This window comes from Aedes aegypti, chromosome 2 (genome assembly GCF_002204515.2).
Source record: "Aedes aegypti strain LVP_AGWG chromosome 2, AaegL5.0 Primary Assembly, whole genome shotgun sequence".
Taxonomy (NCBI): domain Eukaryota; kingdom Metazoa; phylum Arthropoda; class Insecta; order Diptera; family Culicidae; genus Aedes; species Aedes aegypti.
Window position 1 is genome coordinate 110,172,854 of NC_035108.1, and position 16,993 is coordinate 110,189,846.

The 16,993-nt window shown below is 40.7% G+C and overlaps 1 protein-coding gene across 2 annotated transcripts in view; it reads left to right on the forward strand.

Annotated features, from left to right (window-relative positions):
* LOC5567758 (retinoblastoma-like protein 2) overlaps nucleotides 1-16,993 on the forward strand; it is a 44,867-nt gene that overhangs the window by 23,299 nt on the left and 4,575 nt on the right. For both annotated transcript variants that reach the window (XM_021841913.1, XM_021841912.1), the window contains exons 5-9: nucleotides 4,122-4,305; nucleotides 4,379-4,582; nucleotides 4,647-4,756; nucleotides 5,173-5,661; nucleotides 5,729-5,899. In XM_021841913.1, coding sequence (XP_021697605.1) covers nucleotides 4,122-4,305; nucleotides 4,379-4,582; nucleotides 4,647-4,756; nucleotides 5,173-5,661; nucleotides 5,729-5,899 — 1,158 coding nt within the window. The remainder of the gene's footprint in view (nucleotides 1-4,121; nucleotides 4,306-4,378; nucleotides 4,583-4,646; nucleotides 4,757-5,172; nucleotides 5,662-5,728; nucleotides 5,900-16,993) is intronic.

Consider the following 16,993-nt stretch of genomic DNA (forward strand, 5'->3'; position numbering starts at 1 on the left):
TCGTGGGGTTTTAAGGGATTGAACTTCTCAGTCAAGTTTGACAAATCACAGAAACGTGGAAAATCGGTATATAAATCATCTGAAATTTGTTCGGAGGATTGTGAGCTGCATTATGTAATAGGAGCTATCTAATAATATGAAGTATTGTGGTTGCTAGATATTGAAAACTTTTCAAAACATTTTCGTTCGAATTTTATGGGCTAAATACATTTATTTACAAAACCATGAAATATATTTGAGAAAAATTCGCGAGTAACGTAGAAGAAAGGTAAATTTAATTGAGATTATAGTGCAGACAAAAACTTCCTAAAATTATATCTGGGTTTCGATTTTGAGAAACTTTTATGAAAAAAGTCTCGTTTTGAAAATAAGTGGGGTGTTAAGGGATTATCTATTCTAACTTTTCTAAGTTACTAAACTCATTTGTTTTATGCCGTTATGTATTTCAATATAGTTTTGGGTTGTTCCGTGAAGTTGACCTGCATGGAATGTTAAGGGATCTATTTCGTAAGTCACTGAATATCACCAGAAAAGACTTATCTCAAAATTTGGTAAAATTGTTAGGAAAATGTAGATTAAAACTGAATTGGGGATACGACTGTGATAGTTATGTTCTAGGTTATAACTTTCACTGTACTATGCTCAAAAATGGATTTTAAATGTGACATGAAAACTTAAAATCCGTTTTTAGCATAATAGACTGAAGGCCATAACCTAAAAGATAAAACTGATTAATCTAAATATCGGGTTTTCATGATAGTATTTTCAAAAGTTGTTCCACCGCATTGGTGAAAAGTTTGGAAATAGGAATGGTTATCTTATATGAGATGGTTTTGGAGCTATTGATTTTTTTTTAAACTACCTACGTCCTAGATAAACAATAATAATATAAGGTTATACCGATCTCTTTTTGGAAAACTTTTACTCGTGGTCATGTGTTAAGTGTTGTCGAGCATTGGGTACATTGTAGTATTGCAATTATAGGGAAAACTTTCCTTTTTACGGTTCAACGAAAAGCTACTGCAGCTGTCACATCACGGATTTGCACTGGTAAATCATCAGTAGGCTTCAATGATACCTTGGATACCGTCTTGATGATTGTTGTTTGTTGCTATTTTTCATAGCGTTTTCTCTTTCAAGCATACTATGATTGAATTTTTGCTTCAATGAAGCCTGCGGTAGAACTTTGACAGCTGCGGTAGAACTCTGCGGCTACCGCAAACTGGAAAATTTTCTTAACAACCGTAATATAGTGTGTGCGATTTCCGCTTTATATTGGAAACTTTTCGTTAAGATTTTTTTCCGATTATGCCATTGGGTGTTACATGCAAATCCGTTATTTGGAGTGGTGCTTTATTGAAAAGGCAAATTGGACACTTACTCTATTCAAACTGAAAGCTTATTGAAATTATCCTTCTTTTGACAAGTCATGACAAGGTTGCTCTGCACTATTCTAGGATACGAATACTGCATATAAGTATACAAATCCTTTCAAGACAATTGTGCGATGCACTTATAGCTTGGTTGAAAAAAGAATCAATATGTGTGAGAGATTTAGTAGGTAAATTAAAACGGTTAACGTTTGCAGGAGTTCCAATTTGAATTATATTGAAGTATTATCATCTTTAGATTGAACACATCATCGATATTGACCAAAATAATATTTTTTTTTGCTGTTGGCAAAATATAGTTTTATTTACAAAGCTCAAATTCCTTAACACCCCATTTTGCATTTTCGTCAAAAATCACACATTTTTATGATTATCTCAGAAATCTGCCATATGATCATCTTCATTGTAATTGACTTTTGATATACACGTCGGGAGAATGGTAGGACTGTATTTTGTTCAATTATTGACATACTAGAAGTTGCTCAAAATTTAGGTAGATTTTTTTTTCATCCCTTAACACCCCATTTTACGGTACTTTCTCAAGAATTTCCATAAGAAAGAAATTTCTCCAAGAAATGTTTTAGATATATTCGAGTTATTTCTCTAAAGAAACTACTAGTAATTCTTGCACAAACTCCTACAGGAAATTCTCGAAAAAAATCAGGCATTTTTGTAATTATTTCGAAAATTTTACGTGGATAGATATCTGAATACAATTTAACTCATTCAGAAACTTTTCAAGGAATTGCTCTAGGGAAATTTCACCGCTGATTGATGAAGATATTTTTTACGAGAATGCTCCGAGAACTCTCTGGAATTTTTCCCTCAGGAATTTCTCTATATGTTACTTAATGTATTTCTCATGGAACTTCTCTAAGATCATTTTGACAAATATTAAGATATATTTTCAAAAACTTCGACATGGATGTTTCTTTAAAGGATTTCTTCCAAGAAAGAAATTCAGATATTTTCCCGGAAAATCCCCTAGGTATACCTCCGGAGTGTCCCAGGCGTTTCTCCCAGAGTTTCACCAGTAATTTCGCCAGAGATTCCCTCAGTAAACACTCTGTAAACACAGTAAACACTGCAATTTTTCCAGAAAATTCCTTTAATGATTCCTCCAGAGAACGGTCTTCCTCAGAGTTTTTCAAAGTTTTTTTTTCTTTCAGAAGTTCTTCTAGGGCTTCCTTCAAAAATGTTCCCAAGGGTTTTACCAGATATTCTATCCGGAATTCCACCTGAATCTCGTCATACAATTTCACTGAAAATTGTATGGACCATGGTCTTTTACCAAACCCACTAGTGATAACTTCAGTAATTCCACCAATAACCTGAGTATCTCCAACGGAAATTCTCCCAGCAATTTCATCATGTATTCTTCCAGAAATTACGCCTGGCGCCACCAGAAATACAGTCGACTCTCCACATCTCGATGTTCTACATCTTGATATATCTCCCTATGTCGATGATTTCATAAGTCCCTTCAGTCTGCATACATTTTCACTCTCCATATCTCGATATCCTCCTTATCTCGATATCTCCATACCTCTATGTGTTTCTGTTGATTTTCCGTTCTCAATTTTCTCTCCGTATGTCGATATGACCAATGGACCGATGCACGAGTTCACTAATTTGACGTTTGAGCGGTGCCGAATTCACTCGTTACCATGGTCACGTAAATAACACGGCACCGCTCAAACGCCAGATAGTGAACTCGTGCATCGGTCCATATCGAAGGTTAGTAGACCAATAGGCCAGGAGAAGTGGATGAACTTGTCATTCAATTTTCTGTCAATTCTCATACAAAATCTACTTTTTCTTTGACATAAATGCTGTGTTATATACATTACCATAGTGGTTTCTGCGCTCGTGTACATACACGGTACATGTCACCAACACTGCTTAAAAATTGCTGGTGGTAAATATAAACAAAGATCAGCTGTTCCCAGCAAAATCAAATGGCAGTATTTTCCACCAGCAAATTTGCGAATGTGTTCGTGACACCGCTCGGCGAGAGCTCAATGGCAACGAGTGAATTCGGCACCGCTCAAACGTCAAATTAGTGAACTCGTGCATTGGTCCATATTACTTTCTTGGCAACGGAGTGTTTTTCAATCTAGTATTCATCCAAAATTTGTTCATTTCCTTGCGACGCGCTTCACAGGTAGACAAAAACAAACGAATATGGCGGATTTGACAGTTCGTGCGGCTAGATCACCGAGTTCGGTGATGCAGGGCTGTGTTTACCGAACAGTCAGCTTTATATTTCACCGACATCAATGCTTCGAATTATTTACCGATTTGTCAGTGAAAATTTTTACCGTGTTCGTCGAATCGTGATAGAATCACTGACAATCGGTAAATTTAGTTACAGTTTTCGGTGAATATGCTGTTATTTACCGATACATCTGTGCTTTATTTTTTCACCGATTCAAATCGGTAAAACAAGTTACCGAACTCAGAAGGTCTGTTTAAGTGTGTATGTCCTTTGTATATGATAACATCGAACACACCGCTGATCCAATGGATAGGGTGGTCACTACAATTCTTTAAGCCATTATCGCAGAAATTCCTTCGGAAACCTTCCCAAAGAATCGCTCCAGAATCACTCTGGATCACTCCGTGTGAGTGAAAATTTCTTCCAAATTGGTCCATAAATAAATGAGATTTAGCCTAATCATTATTATATCTTTTCAATGTTTTAATTTTCACGTAATTCTTCCGATCTAGATCGAGAACCAGTGCATCGAATCGCTTTGCTGGCAAAGTAATTCTCCTCTGTGGCGAGCCATGGAAAACATTGGCTACAGAGTGCCTTGCGCCAAGGATGTGGAATGTTCCATCGATCTATCGGGCATCACTCCGCACAAACCTGGCGACAGTGCCAGCAAAATTAACGGCCAGCTTCAATTGGGTATGTGTAGCAGATGAGTCTTGTCACAATTGTATCTAAAGACGGTTCATTCTCTTTACTTAAAATCCTGCAGAATCTACGCCCTCAACATCGACGTCCACGCCTTCGACCAGTGCCCCGGGCAGTGCACGCAAGCCTCCCAATCCGGACTCGGCCAAGAAGCGCCTGTTCATGTTGGACGGCGGTGACGAGTCGGGCAAATTGGACGCATCACAGGGCAAGGATTCGACGTCCGAAACGTCCGAGCGTCCGCCGGAGAAGAAGGAAACACCGAAAGGTCCGTTCGACGCATTTCCCTTTGCATTGGTATGTTTGCGTTAACATGATGGTTTGCATTTCAGAATCTACGGCACCGATTTCATTCATGTCGCCCTTCAAGGCTCCCATCCCGAATGGATCCGTATCGAAGCGGAAGCCAGGAAATGCCTCATTGAACCTGTTCTTCCGGAAGGTAAGTTCTGTTGAAGTAGAAAAACGATATCAGATAACAATATTACGATTCAATTGCTGTATATTAAACCCATGGGAAAAACTACTGAAAGTTCTATTGTCAGTATACTCGTACACATAGGTATCTGGTTTATAAAAGTGGCCAACAGATCTCAGGAATGTTCCTGTGGCCGGAGTTATTCTGCTGGCTCACTGGACTGGACTAGACGTACTGTGTACGAGTATACTGACAAAAAATAATTGAAATCCGTTCCGTTGAAATGTTCTAAGTGGGTTTCGTTGTTTTTTGGTCACATGTAGTTTTGGTTCGAACAACCAGTTCAGATTTTTTTTTTGTGAAAGTTTTCTGCAACATAAAGTTGCATTGCTTTTAAACACTTCAACCAATAATGAAAATTGCTCTGTCCCATTCCACAGTACTACGCTACCGCGGCTCTTCGGTTGAAGCACTTGTGCGCTCATTTGAACCTATCGTCGAGAGCGATGGTAGAAATATGGACCATCTTCGAGCACTCGGTGGTCAACAGTTCCAAGGAGCTGATCCGCGATCGCCACCTGGACCAGATGGTCATGTGCTCGATCTATCTGTACGCCCGGATCAAAAGAGACACGAGAACGTTTGCCGACGTTATGAAGGCCTACCGGACCTTGCCGCAGTCGTACAGCCACGTGTACCGCAGCGTCTTCATTTCGCGCAAATCGGTGGATCAGCAACAATCGCAACAAAATGGGACCAATAGCAATACGGAGGGTGGGGCAGAGTCGCGTCGAGTCCAGCCGGGAGATATAGCCGGTGTTTCGGTGCAGCACGGTGACGAAGAGCGAGGCGACATCATCCGGTTCTACAACACGGTCTACATTACGGAAATGCAGTCCGTGGCCACTCAGTTTGGCAACGAAGAAGGGGTAAGTTTGGCGAATGCCTGTTTTTTTTAATAGTTCGTTTTAACGATGTGTTCTATCATTCTTTCAGCGTTCGTTAATGTTGTCTCCGCTGCCTAAAACTACCAATCGGTGTCTGCTTCAATCACCGAAAAAGGTCGATAATCGTATTTCCTTGTACCTCACTCCCATGGACAAGAGCAACGAGTTGAAGGAGTCGCCCAACGCCATTACGATCCAGTTCTGCCATAGTCCTGCAAAGGTGAGTATCCTGGGGGTCGTCCTTATACCACGTGCATAACTTAGATCAGGGTGTCGACCATCTGACAAAACTTGGAAGGTCACGAAATGACAGGGAATTCATTTCCTGATCTGAAAAGTCAGTGAATGTCTGCAGAGGCGTTGCGTGCCCAAACCAACGACCTGTGCAACAACAAGAATTTTTATGAAATTTAATTAATAACGCGTATTTTAACAGTAAATTCCCTGTCCTTTGATTCAACATGGACGTTCTAAAGTGCCAGAATGAAGTGTTGTGCTTGTGGAGAGCACTTGAAAATGGGATGGAAGGCAATTACTTCGCGCTCGTGCTTTACTTCTCACGGTGTCTATGGTAGAACAACATTAATATAAAAAAATCAGTATCGCTAAAACATCCACGAAATGAAAGCATAGGCTTTTCCCTTTCATTTGAGACCTGTTTGGAAATGTTCTATCGGGGGGTCCTGAACATTTTTTTTTTTTCAAAACACTACAATGCCTTTTTTTTCAGTTCTGATTTCTAAATTATAGTTCACATAGTCATTCGCTTTCATGCTTATCTAGGTAGCAATGAGAAAATTTACTACGAATAGGTAACCAATTAATAAAAAGGATTTACCATTATACCATTCTATTTAAACCAATTACAAACACGACATATCGATACAGTAAATACGGTTAATACGGCCTACAAATGCTCACTATTGTACATTACTACAGCTCAAAGATGCTGTCGATCACATGCTTCGGAGTTCTCCGGAACCTTAACATGATTCCATGCAACTTGAAGATCGAAATGCACGGTTTCACTGGCTTGTTTCCCGTATTTGCTCAAACTACTTCCTGTGATTTTACAAAACTCCGGGATATGATAGCGCCAATATGGAACTTCCAGCTATTGGGTGAGAAATCCACGTTTTTGAAAAGTTCTCAACCTATTCTGCAAAATCATCATCCAGACTTCTTTGAAAACAACTTTTATGTACCTGATCAAAATGATCAAGCGCCTGAAATGCATTTTTTCATTGAAAATTGATAATTTACAGAACAGTACGATTAATTTTAATTGCTAGCAAACTTGGATCCTATTTTACTTCCAAAACATGCCGATTTTTCAAAAGCTTCTGACAGTTTCAGCTGGTGAATCCACATTTGCTGTGGCTTAGGCAACTGGTGATCCTCACCTGTAATAAAAGAATTAATTTTAAAGTCATCTTTATGAATCACACAATCAAACTACTGATGCTTACCCATTCCTCGACATTATTTGGAATAATGTATTATACTTTTTTGTCAATTTGTCAACACCTAGTGAAATATGCAAGGAAGGTGGCGGACAATATGTTCGTCGGGTGATCTATCGAGCAGTGGATAGTAAATACATGCTCCTCCAGTTTATAGTCCGAGCCGAGACTTTTCCATTTCGCGGACGCGTATGTAACCAAGTATTCGTGGATGAGCAGCTACATTGGATAGACCTTTTTTGTGTGGTACAGTATGAGCAAGGAAATGTTGAACTATCTCCCATTATTACGCAAAACAGATTGACGATTTTAAAATCTCCAGCAATGAAGCACCTAAAATTATTCAAAAGCAACAGTGTCTTTCAAATTTTCTCAATATTGCCATATCTATCTGAAACACCAGAAGCAACAGCAAGCAGCAACATTTTTTTACGCCAGTATCTTTACAACTGCCTTGAGTCCCGATGATGTCGGAATTATACTCGATAATCGAGAGGGTAACCGTAAAGGACCCTTTTCTATCGCTTGCAGATTGAACTGCCCAGGCCAACCCCCCTGTTTGGACGTCACATAATCAACTAACCCCTGAACGTTATTACAGTATATTACAGGTTTTAATTCAGTTCCTGCATTGTCGTTCAAATCAGAGTGCAGATGTGTTGCCTCTAAAAACCCCTGAACTGATTGGTTAAGTCTGCAACGTTCATCTGGTGCTCAAATCACATTTTTTTTAAATAAAAAACAAGTCATCAGCGAACAAATAGTTTTTTTTATGTTGTACATTGGGTGGTAAACCGTGTAGATTCGACAACCAACCAATTCAATTGGCACTTACTTTTTGCATTACTGTGTCTACCACGTTTTACCTTTAGTTTTGGTGAGATTGTTGTTCTCACATCATTACATGCTTCGAGTGGTAGATTTTAAATTGTATTTATATTTATACAGTGCTATATTCAAAAGTTTAAATTGGTTACTGAACGAAATACGACAATACCAGACTTTAATCCTTATGTCGTGAAAAATGTGCTGTTCAATAATATCAACCACTATTGCTGATAGCGGTTGCAGACACATATTCTTTAAACACAATACGCAAATCTTCGAACGATTGTCTTCATGGCTTTTTGGTTTCATGTTTCAGGTCTCCTGACAGAGTGAATCTAAATAAGGGTTATTTATTGAAAATCTTTTAAATCTTCAAACATTTTTTTTTTTAATTTTAAATACTATTTACAACCATTTTAGTTTTGTATAAACAAATAAATTTTGATTAAAAATATACAATTTTACTATTTACTGAATTTATAATCAACTGAACAGCAACACTGCAAAAAAAAAACAAGCTTGTTTTATGGAAATCTGGACAAACATTTAAAAAGGGCACATCGACATTGGTGAACAATGGCTTTGTAAGATGCTGTTGAGCCCAATTCAACTCGATCACGTTCACCAATACTAGTATCAGGAAGAACTAACACTAATCTTTCTGATAGTGGTGTTAGTTTGCATGGGCGAGCTAAAAAGGGATCAACAGCAACGTTTCTGAAAAAAGGCTCAAGACCTCTCCAGCCCTTTTCAAATGTTTGTCAAGAAATATTTGTCATGACCTTCTACCGTTCGATTGAGTTGTCATCTTCTTGGCTGCTTGGGCACGTCAGGAGTTAATCATCAATATTAACTTCCTTTTCCCGAGCAGCCTAGATAGCCGCGTAGTGTCGGTAGCGGTTGTTTCAACTGGCTAAGAATTAACACTACGGACTGCCTGTTCCGGTGGTAAAAGTCCACCTCACAGGTGACCCCTAATTTATGGTGTGATGCGTACCGTGCCTAAGAATGAATGGTTAGGGGGGTCTAAATAAAACCTAACCGCAAACGGAGCCTGTGGGGTACCAGGGCGCCCTCCACAGTATTGAGTCCTTCCTGTGCTACCCGGAGCAATGGTGCAGGTGACCTTGTGTTTCTCCGAGATAATCGGCTGCCCTTCTTCAGTCTCTATCTTGAGGCTTAATAAGGGTGGGATTATGAATATGTTGACATTTAATTTAAATTATCACCTATATGGATTCGCATTATGCGTTTTACACAGTGTATTCTGTGCTCTTTCGCCTTTGGCGACTTTAAATAGATACCGATCTGGTTTTTTCGTTGCTGGTCTTTTTCGTGCTGAGATTGCAAAAAGCTTAATCCTGCCTAGTTTGGGTAGTGGCTACGGTTAGGTTAGCTCAGATCAATCTTCAGCATAAAAGAACAGCAACGATCAATCTTTGCAGACTCATGCAAAATGGTGCAGCCCAAGTGGCGCTAGTTCAAGAACCCTACTTTCGTAGAGGGAACTTCTATCTAGGTAACCTTGTGGACCCAGTTTTTGCTACTTTTAGCAAGCTTGAAATGGCAAACTCACGCTCCATGCCCCGCGCATGCGTGCTCGTTAATAAAGCAATCGTTGCTACACTCATTTCTGATTTAACTACCAGAGATGTATGTGCTGTCACAATCGATGTTTCTGTTGGTGACCTCAACAGGAAATACGTCTATTGTTCGGTATATTTACCACATGATGAACCATCCCCAACGGATGACTTCAAACGAGTTGTCGCACACTGCGTAACAAAAGGCCTTCCGCTGATTGTGGGCAGTGATGCCAATGCTCATCACATCATCTGGGGCAGCTCGGATATCAATTTGAGAGGCTCCAGTATGATGGAATACTTAAGTAGTACAGACCTTGGATTACTTAACATAGGCAATCGCCCAACCTTCATGGTTTCTAATAGAGAAGAAGAGTTAGACATAACGCTTTGCTCGAATAGAATCAGTCACGAGTTGACGAATTGGCATGTATCAGATGAGGAATCATTATCTGATCATCGCTACATCTTCTTTGAACATTCAAATGTAACTGCGCAGACTTTGCGTTTTAGGAATCCCCGGTCAACAAACTGGGAACTCTACATTGAATTGGTTGCGACCAAATTTCATGGATATTCTCCGTCCATTGAAAATCCAAGTGATCTGGATGATGCCGTTGATACTACAACATCCTACATTATGGAAGCTTTTGAAGAAGCATGTCCTCTGCGGTCTGTAAAGACTACAAGAGGGACCCCATGGTGGAATTCCGATCTGACTAGACTCAGGAAACAATGTAGAAGGAGTTGGAACAGACGCCGTTCAGCTGGATCAGAGTCGTTCAAGTCGGCTCGCAAGGCTTACAAGAAGGCTCTTCGTTCTGCTGAACGATCCGGCTGGAAAAACCTTTGTACAAATGTTTCCAGTTTGAGTGAAGTCAGTCGGCTGAACAAAATCCTTGCAAAATCTAAGGATTTCCAAGTGAACGAAATTCGCTTACCAAATGGTGACTTTACTTCTTCCAATGAAGAAGTTTTAGAATGTTTATTCAATACACACTACCCCGGATGTGTGGACATAGCATCTACGGATGAACCAAATGTCTTTTCATGTAGTTACGAGTCTCTGGCCTCGGCTCGCAGTATCGTAACTACTGAATCGATTCAATGGGCACTTAATAGTTTTGCTCCTTTCAAATCTCCAGGAGCGGATGGGATTTATCCTGTTCTGCTCCAAAAGGGATTTGAGTCTATCAAACATGTTTTGAAAAAGCTACTTGTAAGCAGTTTTGCTACCGGGTACATTCCCAAATCCTGGCGTGATATTACTGTAAAGTTTATCCCAAAAGGAGGACGTGCGTCGTATGAAGAAGCGAAGAGTTTTAGACCAATCAGTCTGACCTCTTTTCTTCTGAAATGTCTGGAACGCATTATCGATCATCACATCCGTGATGTTTATTTGGCAAACATGCCTCTTCATGTGAATCAACATGCTTACCAATCTGGAAAGTCCACTGTGACTCTTTTACACAAAGTTGTATACGATATCGAGAAAGCATTCGCTCAGAAGCAATCGTGCTTGGGTGTTTTCTTGGATATTGAGGGTGCCTTTGATAACGTGTCTTTCGATGCCATATTGGAAGCCGCACGAAACCATGGGCTACCTACAATGATTACCAATTGGATTCATCAAATGCTCAAAAACCGACATCTCTTCTCGACATTGCGTCAAGCAGCGATTCGAAAATTGAGTGTTTGCGGATGCCCCCAAGGGGGAGTCTTGTCACCACTTTTGTGGAATCTCGTAGCAGATACGCTATTGAGGCAACTCAATAATTGCGGTTTTCCAACTTATGGATTTGCCGACGACTATCTAGCTCTGATAGTTGGTATGTGCATAAGCACCCTATTCGACCTGATGCAAAGTGCTCTTCAGGTAGTCGAGAGTTGGTGTCGCAAATATGGCCTTTCGGTTAACCCGAATAAAACATCTATTGTTCTGTTTACGGAAAGACGAAACCGCGATGGAATTCGACCTTTACGTCTTTTTGGCACTGAGATTAATGTGACTGATCAAGTAAAGTATGTCGGAGTCATTCTAGATTCCAAACTTTTATGGACAGCTCACATTGATTTCAGAGTCAAAAAAGCTTGTATGGCCTTCGGTCAATGCCGGCGAACCTTTGGTAAAACTTGGGGCCTCAAACCCAAATATATCAAATGGATTTACACAACAGTTGTTCGACCAATATTGGCATATGGATGTCTTGTGTGGTGGCAAAAGGGCGAAGTGAGAACAATCCAATTGGGCCATCTCCAAAGGATGTGCTTGATGGCGATGTCTGGTGCGTTCTCTACAACTCCCACAGCGGCGCTCGAGGCCCTTTTCGACGTTGCGCCACTACACATATATCTTAAACAAGAAGCACTTTCTTGCTCTTACCGTTTATGGGTACTGGATCTACTGGAGAAAAATCCAGTGAATCGTAGATCTACACACACTTCGTTGTTTCCACTTTTGGTGAATTGGGACAAAATTGTCCTTGCTCCAAGTGATCTCACAATTGCTTGTAACTTTCTTTACAGGACATTTACCACACAATTCCCTTCACGGGAAGAGTGGACGTCTGGCTATTTGGAAAGAAGTATATCAAGCAATATAGTATGTTACACTGATGGCTCCCTTCTTGAAGGTAGAGCTGGTGCAGGAGTATATTCTCGTGAGCTAAGGCTGAATCAGTTTTACTCACTTGGTAGAAACTGCACCGTTTTTCAGGCGGAAATATTTGCCCTTATGTGTGGAGTGCAATCAGCACTTCAACAGCGTGTAATGGGTAAAGTCATATACTTCTGTTCAGATAGTCAAGCTGCTATAAAAGCTCTCGCTTCGGCCAACTCAAGGTCGAAGCTTGTTATCGCATGTCGAACTCAAATTGAGGAACTGAATTCAGTCAACTCTGTAAACCTTGTATGGGTACCTGGCCATTCTTCCATCGCTGGAAATGAATTGGCTGATGAGCTAGCTCGCGATGGAGCATCGCATGACTTCATTGGCCCTGAGCCGGCTATTCCAATTTCGAAGTGCTGGGTGAAGCTTCAGATAAACTCTTGGGCGGCAACTCAGCACAAGCAATATTGGAATAGTTTGGAGTCGTGTCGTCAAACAAAATTGTATATTACTGAGCCATCTCCAAAGGTGGCGAAGTATTTAACAAATCTGTCAAAGCAGAATTGCAGTCTCTTGGTCAGAGCGTTGACAGGCCACTGCCGACTCAACTATCACATGGCAAATATTCAGCGTGCTGACTCATTTGTGTGTGTGATAGTTGTGACTCCGATTATGGAACTTCGTATCACCTGATATGTAACTGTCCAGTTTTTGCGCAAATGCGATTCCAATTACTTGGTAAACACTTAATAAGTGAAACTGAATACAGAAGCCTGAATCTTCAGGACATCCTGTTATTCTTAACCCGCTGTGGTAATGAGCTATAGGCTCTCTTTACGCTCATGCGTTTTGCAGTGTCCTTTTTAGGGCGCTGTTCGAACCCATTGTGGTATGGAGCTACATGCTCTCATTTCGCTTATGCGATCTTCCCTCTTCAAGGGACCCCACTCCTATTTCCTCCCATCTTTCCCTTCCCTTTCCTCTCCCATCGGGTAGATGATGAAATAGGCTCAAATATGGCGATGGCACAAATCTCCCAACTGGTGGGGAACGTGCCTTTGGAGCCGGCCTTCTGATACCTGATAGTTGTTTGTGCAACTGTGAAACCATTTGTAATGTAATGATCCATGAGTAAATGTTTTCTAAAACGCTTTGTTTATTACTAATCGTAAAAAGCATTATCTTATGAAAATATATTCGAATTTTAAGACAACTGAATCTAAATAAGGGTTATTTATTGAAAATCTTTTAAATCTTCAAACATTTTTTTTTTAATTTTAAATACTATTTACAACCATTTTAGTTTTGTATAAACAAATAAATTTTGATTAAAAATATACAATTTTACTATTTACTGAATTTATAATCAACTGAACAGCAACACTGCAAAAAAAAAAACAAGCTTGTTTTATGGAAATCTGGACAAACATTTAAAAAGGGCACATCGACATTGGTGAACAATGGCTTTGTAAGATGCTGTTGAGCCCAATTCAACTCGATCACGTTCACCAATACTAGTATCAGGAAGAACTAACACTAATCTTTCTGATAGTGGTGTTAGTTTGCATGGGCGAGCTAAAAAGGGATCAACAGCAACGTTTCTGAAAAAAGGCTCAAGACCTCTCCAGCCCTTTTCAAATGTTTGTCAAGAAATATTTGTCATGACCTTCTACCGTTCGATTGAGTTGTCATCATATGGTACAAGCGATTCATTGTATCATACTATTGGTGGAAGAAGATCACCTATGGTACGTATCTCTTACTAAAATAAAAAAAAAATGTTCAGGATCCCCCGATAGAACATTTCTAAACCGGTCTCAAATGAAAGGGGAAAGCCTAAGCTTTCATTTGGTGGGTGTTTCAGCGATACTGATTTTTTTTATATTAATGTTTTCTACCAGAGACACCGTGTTCTGCTTATGTAAAAAGTTATATACAATATTCGACCCTTAGCTTAACTATCTAAATTAACAGTTGCAAATACAATATTCTCCGACATTATCGACGTCAGGACCTATCGTGGCGCTAACATCGACTCTGACCACTATCTGGTGATGGTTAAACTGCGCCCAAAACTCTCCGTCGTTTATAACGTACGGTACCGACGGCCGCCCCGGTATGACCTAGAACGGCTCAAGCAACCGGATGTCGCAACTGCGTACGCGCAGCACCTCGAGGCTGCATTACCGGAAGAGGGTGAGCTGGATGAAGCCTGTCTTGAGGACTGCTGGAGAACATTGAAGGCAGCCATCAACAATGCAGCTGAGAGCAACGTCGAGTACGTGGGACGGAGTCGACGGACCGATTGGTTTGACGAGGAATGTAGGCAGATTATGGAGGAGAAGAATGCAGCGCGGGCGGTCATGCTGCAGCAAGAACTGCCGTGGAACGTTATAGACTGAAACGGCGGGTCTGCTGCCTCTTTCGGGAGAAAAACGCCGCCTGGTGGAGACGGAGTGCGAGGTGATGGAACAGCTGTGCCGGTCTCAAGAAACACGTAAGTTCTATCAGAAGCTCAACGCATCCCGCAAAGGCTTCGTGCCGCGAGCCGAGATGTGCAGGGATAAGGATGGGAGCATTCTAACGGACGAGCGTGAGGTGATCGAAAGGTGGAAGCAGCACTTCGACGAGCACCTGAATGGTGCTGAGAGCACAGGCCTTGAAGGTCGGGACCACGGAGGAAATGCCTTCGTCGGTACTGCGGAGGATGGAAACCAACCAGTCCACACTTTGAGGGAGGTTAAGGATGCCATTCACCAGCTCAAGAACAATAAAGCTGCTGGTAAGGATAGTATCGGAGCTGAACTCATGAAGATGGGCCCGGAGAGGCTGGCCTTTTGTTTGCACCTGCTGATAGGCATAATCTGGGAAACAGAACAGCTACCGGAGGAGTGGAAGGAAGGAGTGATATGCCCCATCTACAAGGAAGGCGACAAGTTAGATTGTGAGAACTTTCGAGCGATCACCATTCTAAATGCGGCCCACAAAGTATTATCCCAGATCATCTTCCGTCGTTTGTCACCTGTAGTAAACGAGTTCGTGGGAAGTTATCAAGCCAGCTTCGTTGAGAGCCGATCGACAACGGACCAGATCATTACTGTACGGCAAATCCTCCAAAAATGTCGTGAATACCAGGTCCCAACGCATCACCTTTTCATCGATTTCAAGGCGGCATACGATAGTATCGACCGCGTAGAGCTATGGAATATCATGGACGAGAACAGCTTTCCCGGAAAGCTCACGAGACTGATAAGAGCGACGATGGAAGGTGTGCAAAATTGTGTGAAGGTTTCAGGCGAACACTCCAGTTCGTTTGGATCACGCAGGGGACTACGACAAGGTGATGGACTTTCGTGCCTGTTGTTCAATATTGCGCTACAAGGTGTTATGCGGAGAGCCGGGCTGAGCAGCCGGGGTACGATTTTTACGAGATCCAGTCAATTTGTCTGCTTCGCGGATGATATGGAAATTTTCGGCCGAACATTTGAAAAGGTGGCAGACCTGTACAGTACACCCGCCTGAAACGCGAGGCAGCGAAAGTTTAACTGGTGGAAAATGCGTCCAAGATAAAGTACATGCTACCCAGCAAACCAGAGATCATACAAGGATGTTAATTTCAAATTGTATATACCTATGTACAGTATACGTTGGAATCGGATACGATGCAAAATTCAGGGTGTCCATCCATCCGGGAAATCCGGGAAAAGCGGGAAAAACCCGGGAATTACAAAAGGCCGGGAAAAATACGGGAAATACCCGGGAGATTGTAGAACACACCGGGAAAAAGCGCTAGATAATTTCGACAAGAGATGCACAACTGAGTTGCGAGATAGATAGTTTAACGTTTTTAGTATATTTCAAGAAGGGATACTTGTCAGGTGTATTTTCACAATTGGGTCCTAAAATTTTTAATGAAATCTTGATTTTATTCAATAACACGAAAGAGCATCTCACTGCAACTACTTTAGCAATTTTTCCCGCTCAAATAACGGCTATATCATGTTTAAACTTTAATTTAAAAATTGGGTCCATAAATGAACCTTGACACTTAAGATCATGTTTGACGTTCGCTTAGTCGACAAAAACACCACAGGGGTTTTAGTTTTAACACTGGGGTTGTTCCTATCTGACATTTCGGAAGGGACACGGAAAACAAAATGCACCTAAAATTTGAGTTTAAGCCAAGGGGTGTGACAAAATCTGAAAAAAATGTTTTTGGACCCAAACAAACGGAAAACATTATAAAATTGAGTAAACATTTGTTATTGGCCTAAACTTAAGCGTTTGGCACTAAAATTGGGACAGGGCTTTAGGACCCTATTGTTACCGATTCCTTGTAAAATGTTTTACGAATTTTTGGCTGAAGATATTTTTAAGACATCAAAGTTGTTTTTAGTAAATATCATTGCGATCCTTGAAAAGTGTTAAAGTATTCAGGGGTTGTTGGCAAGGTTCTTAATGAGATGCTTTATGATGTTCTATTATGATGGCACATTTTCATGACATTTTGGCGGAATTTTCTTGAAATTTTGGGAAAATTCCTGAGTGTTTTTTAAAAACTGAGCTCACACATTATTGGGAAATTTGTTCAATTGAATTTTGGACACATTCATTAAGAATTGCTTTTTGGCGGATTCCCAGATGAACTGATTCGGATTTTGAAGAAGCTTTATTTGGATTTTTATCTTGAATCCGTGATCTATGACCATGAGGTGCCTAACGAGTTTTTGAATGGAATTCTACAGATTTACAACGAATTCTTCCAGTCATTCGTAGCGTATTGCTAGTGACATCCTCATGGAGAGTTTTTTTGGTGGATGAATGAATGTAAA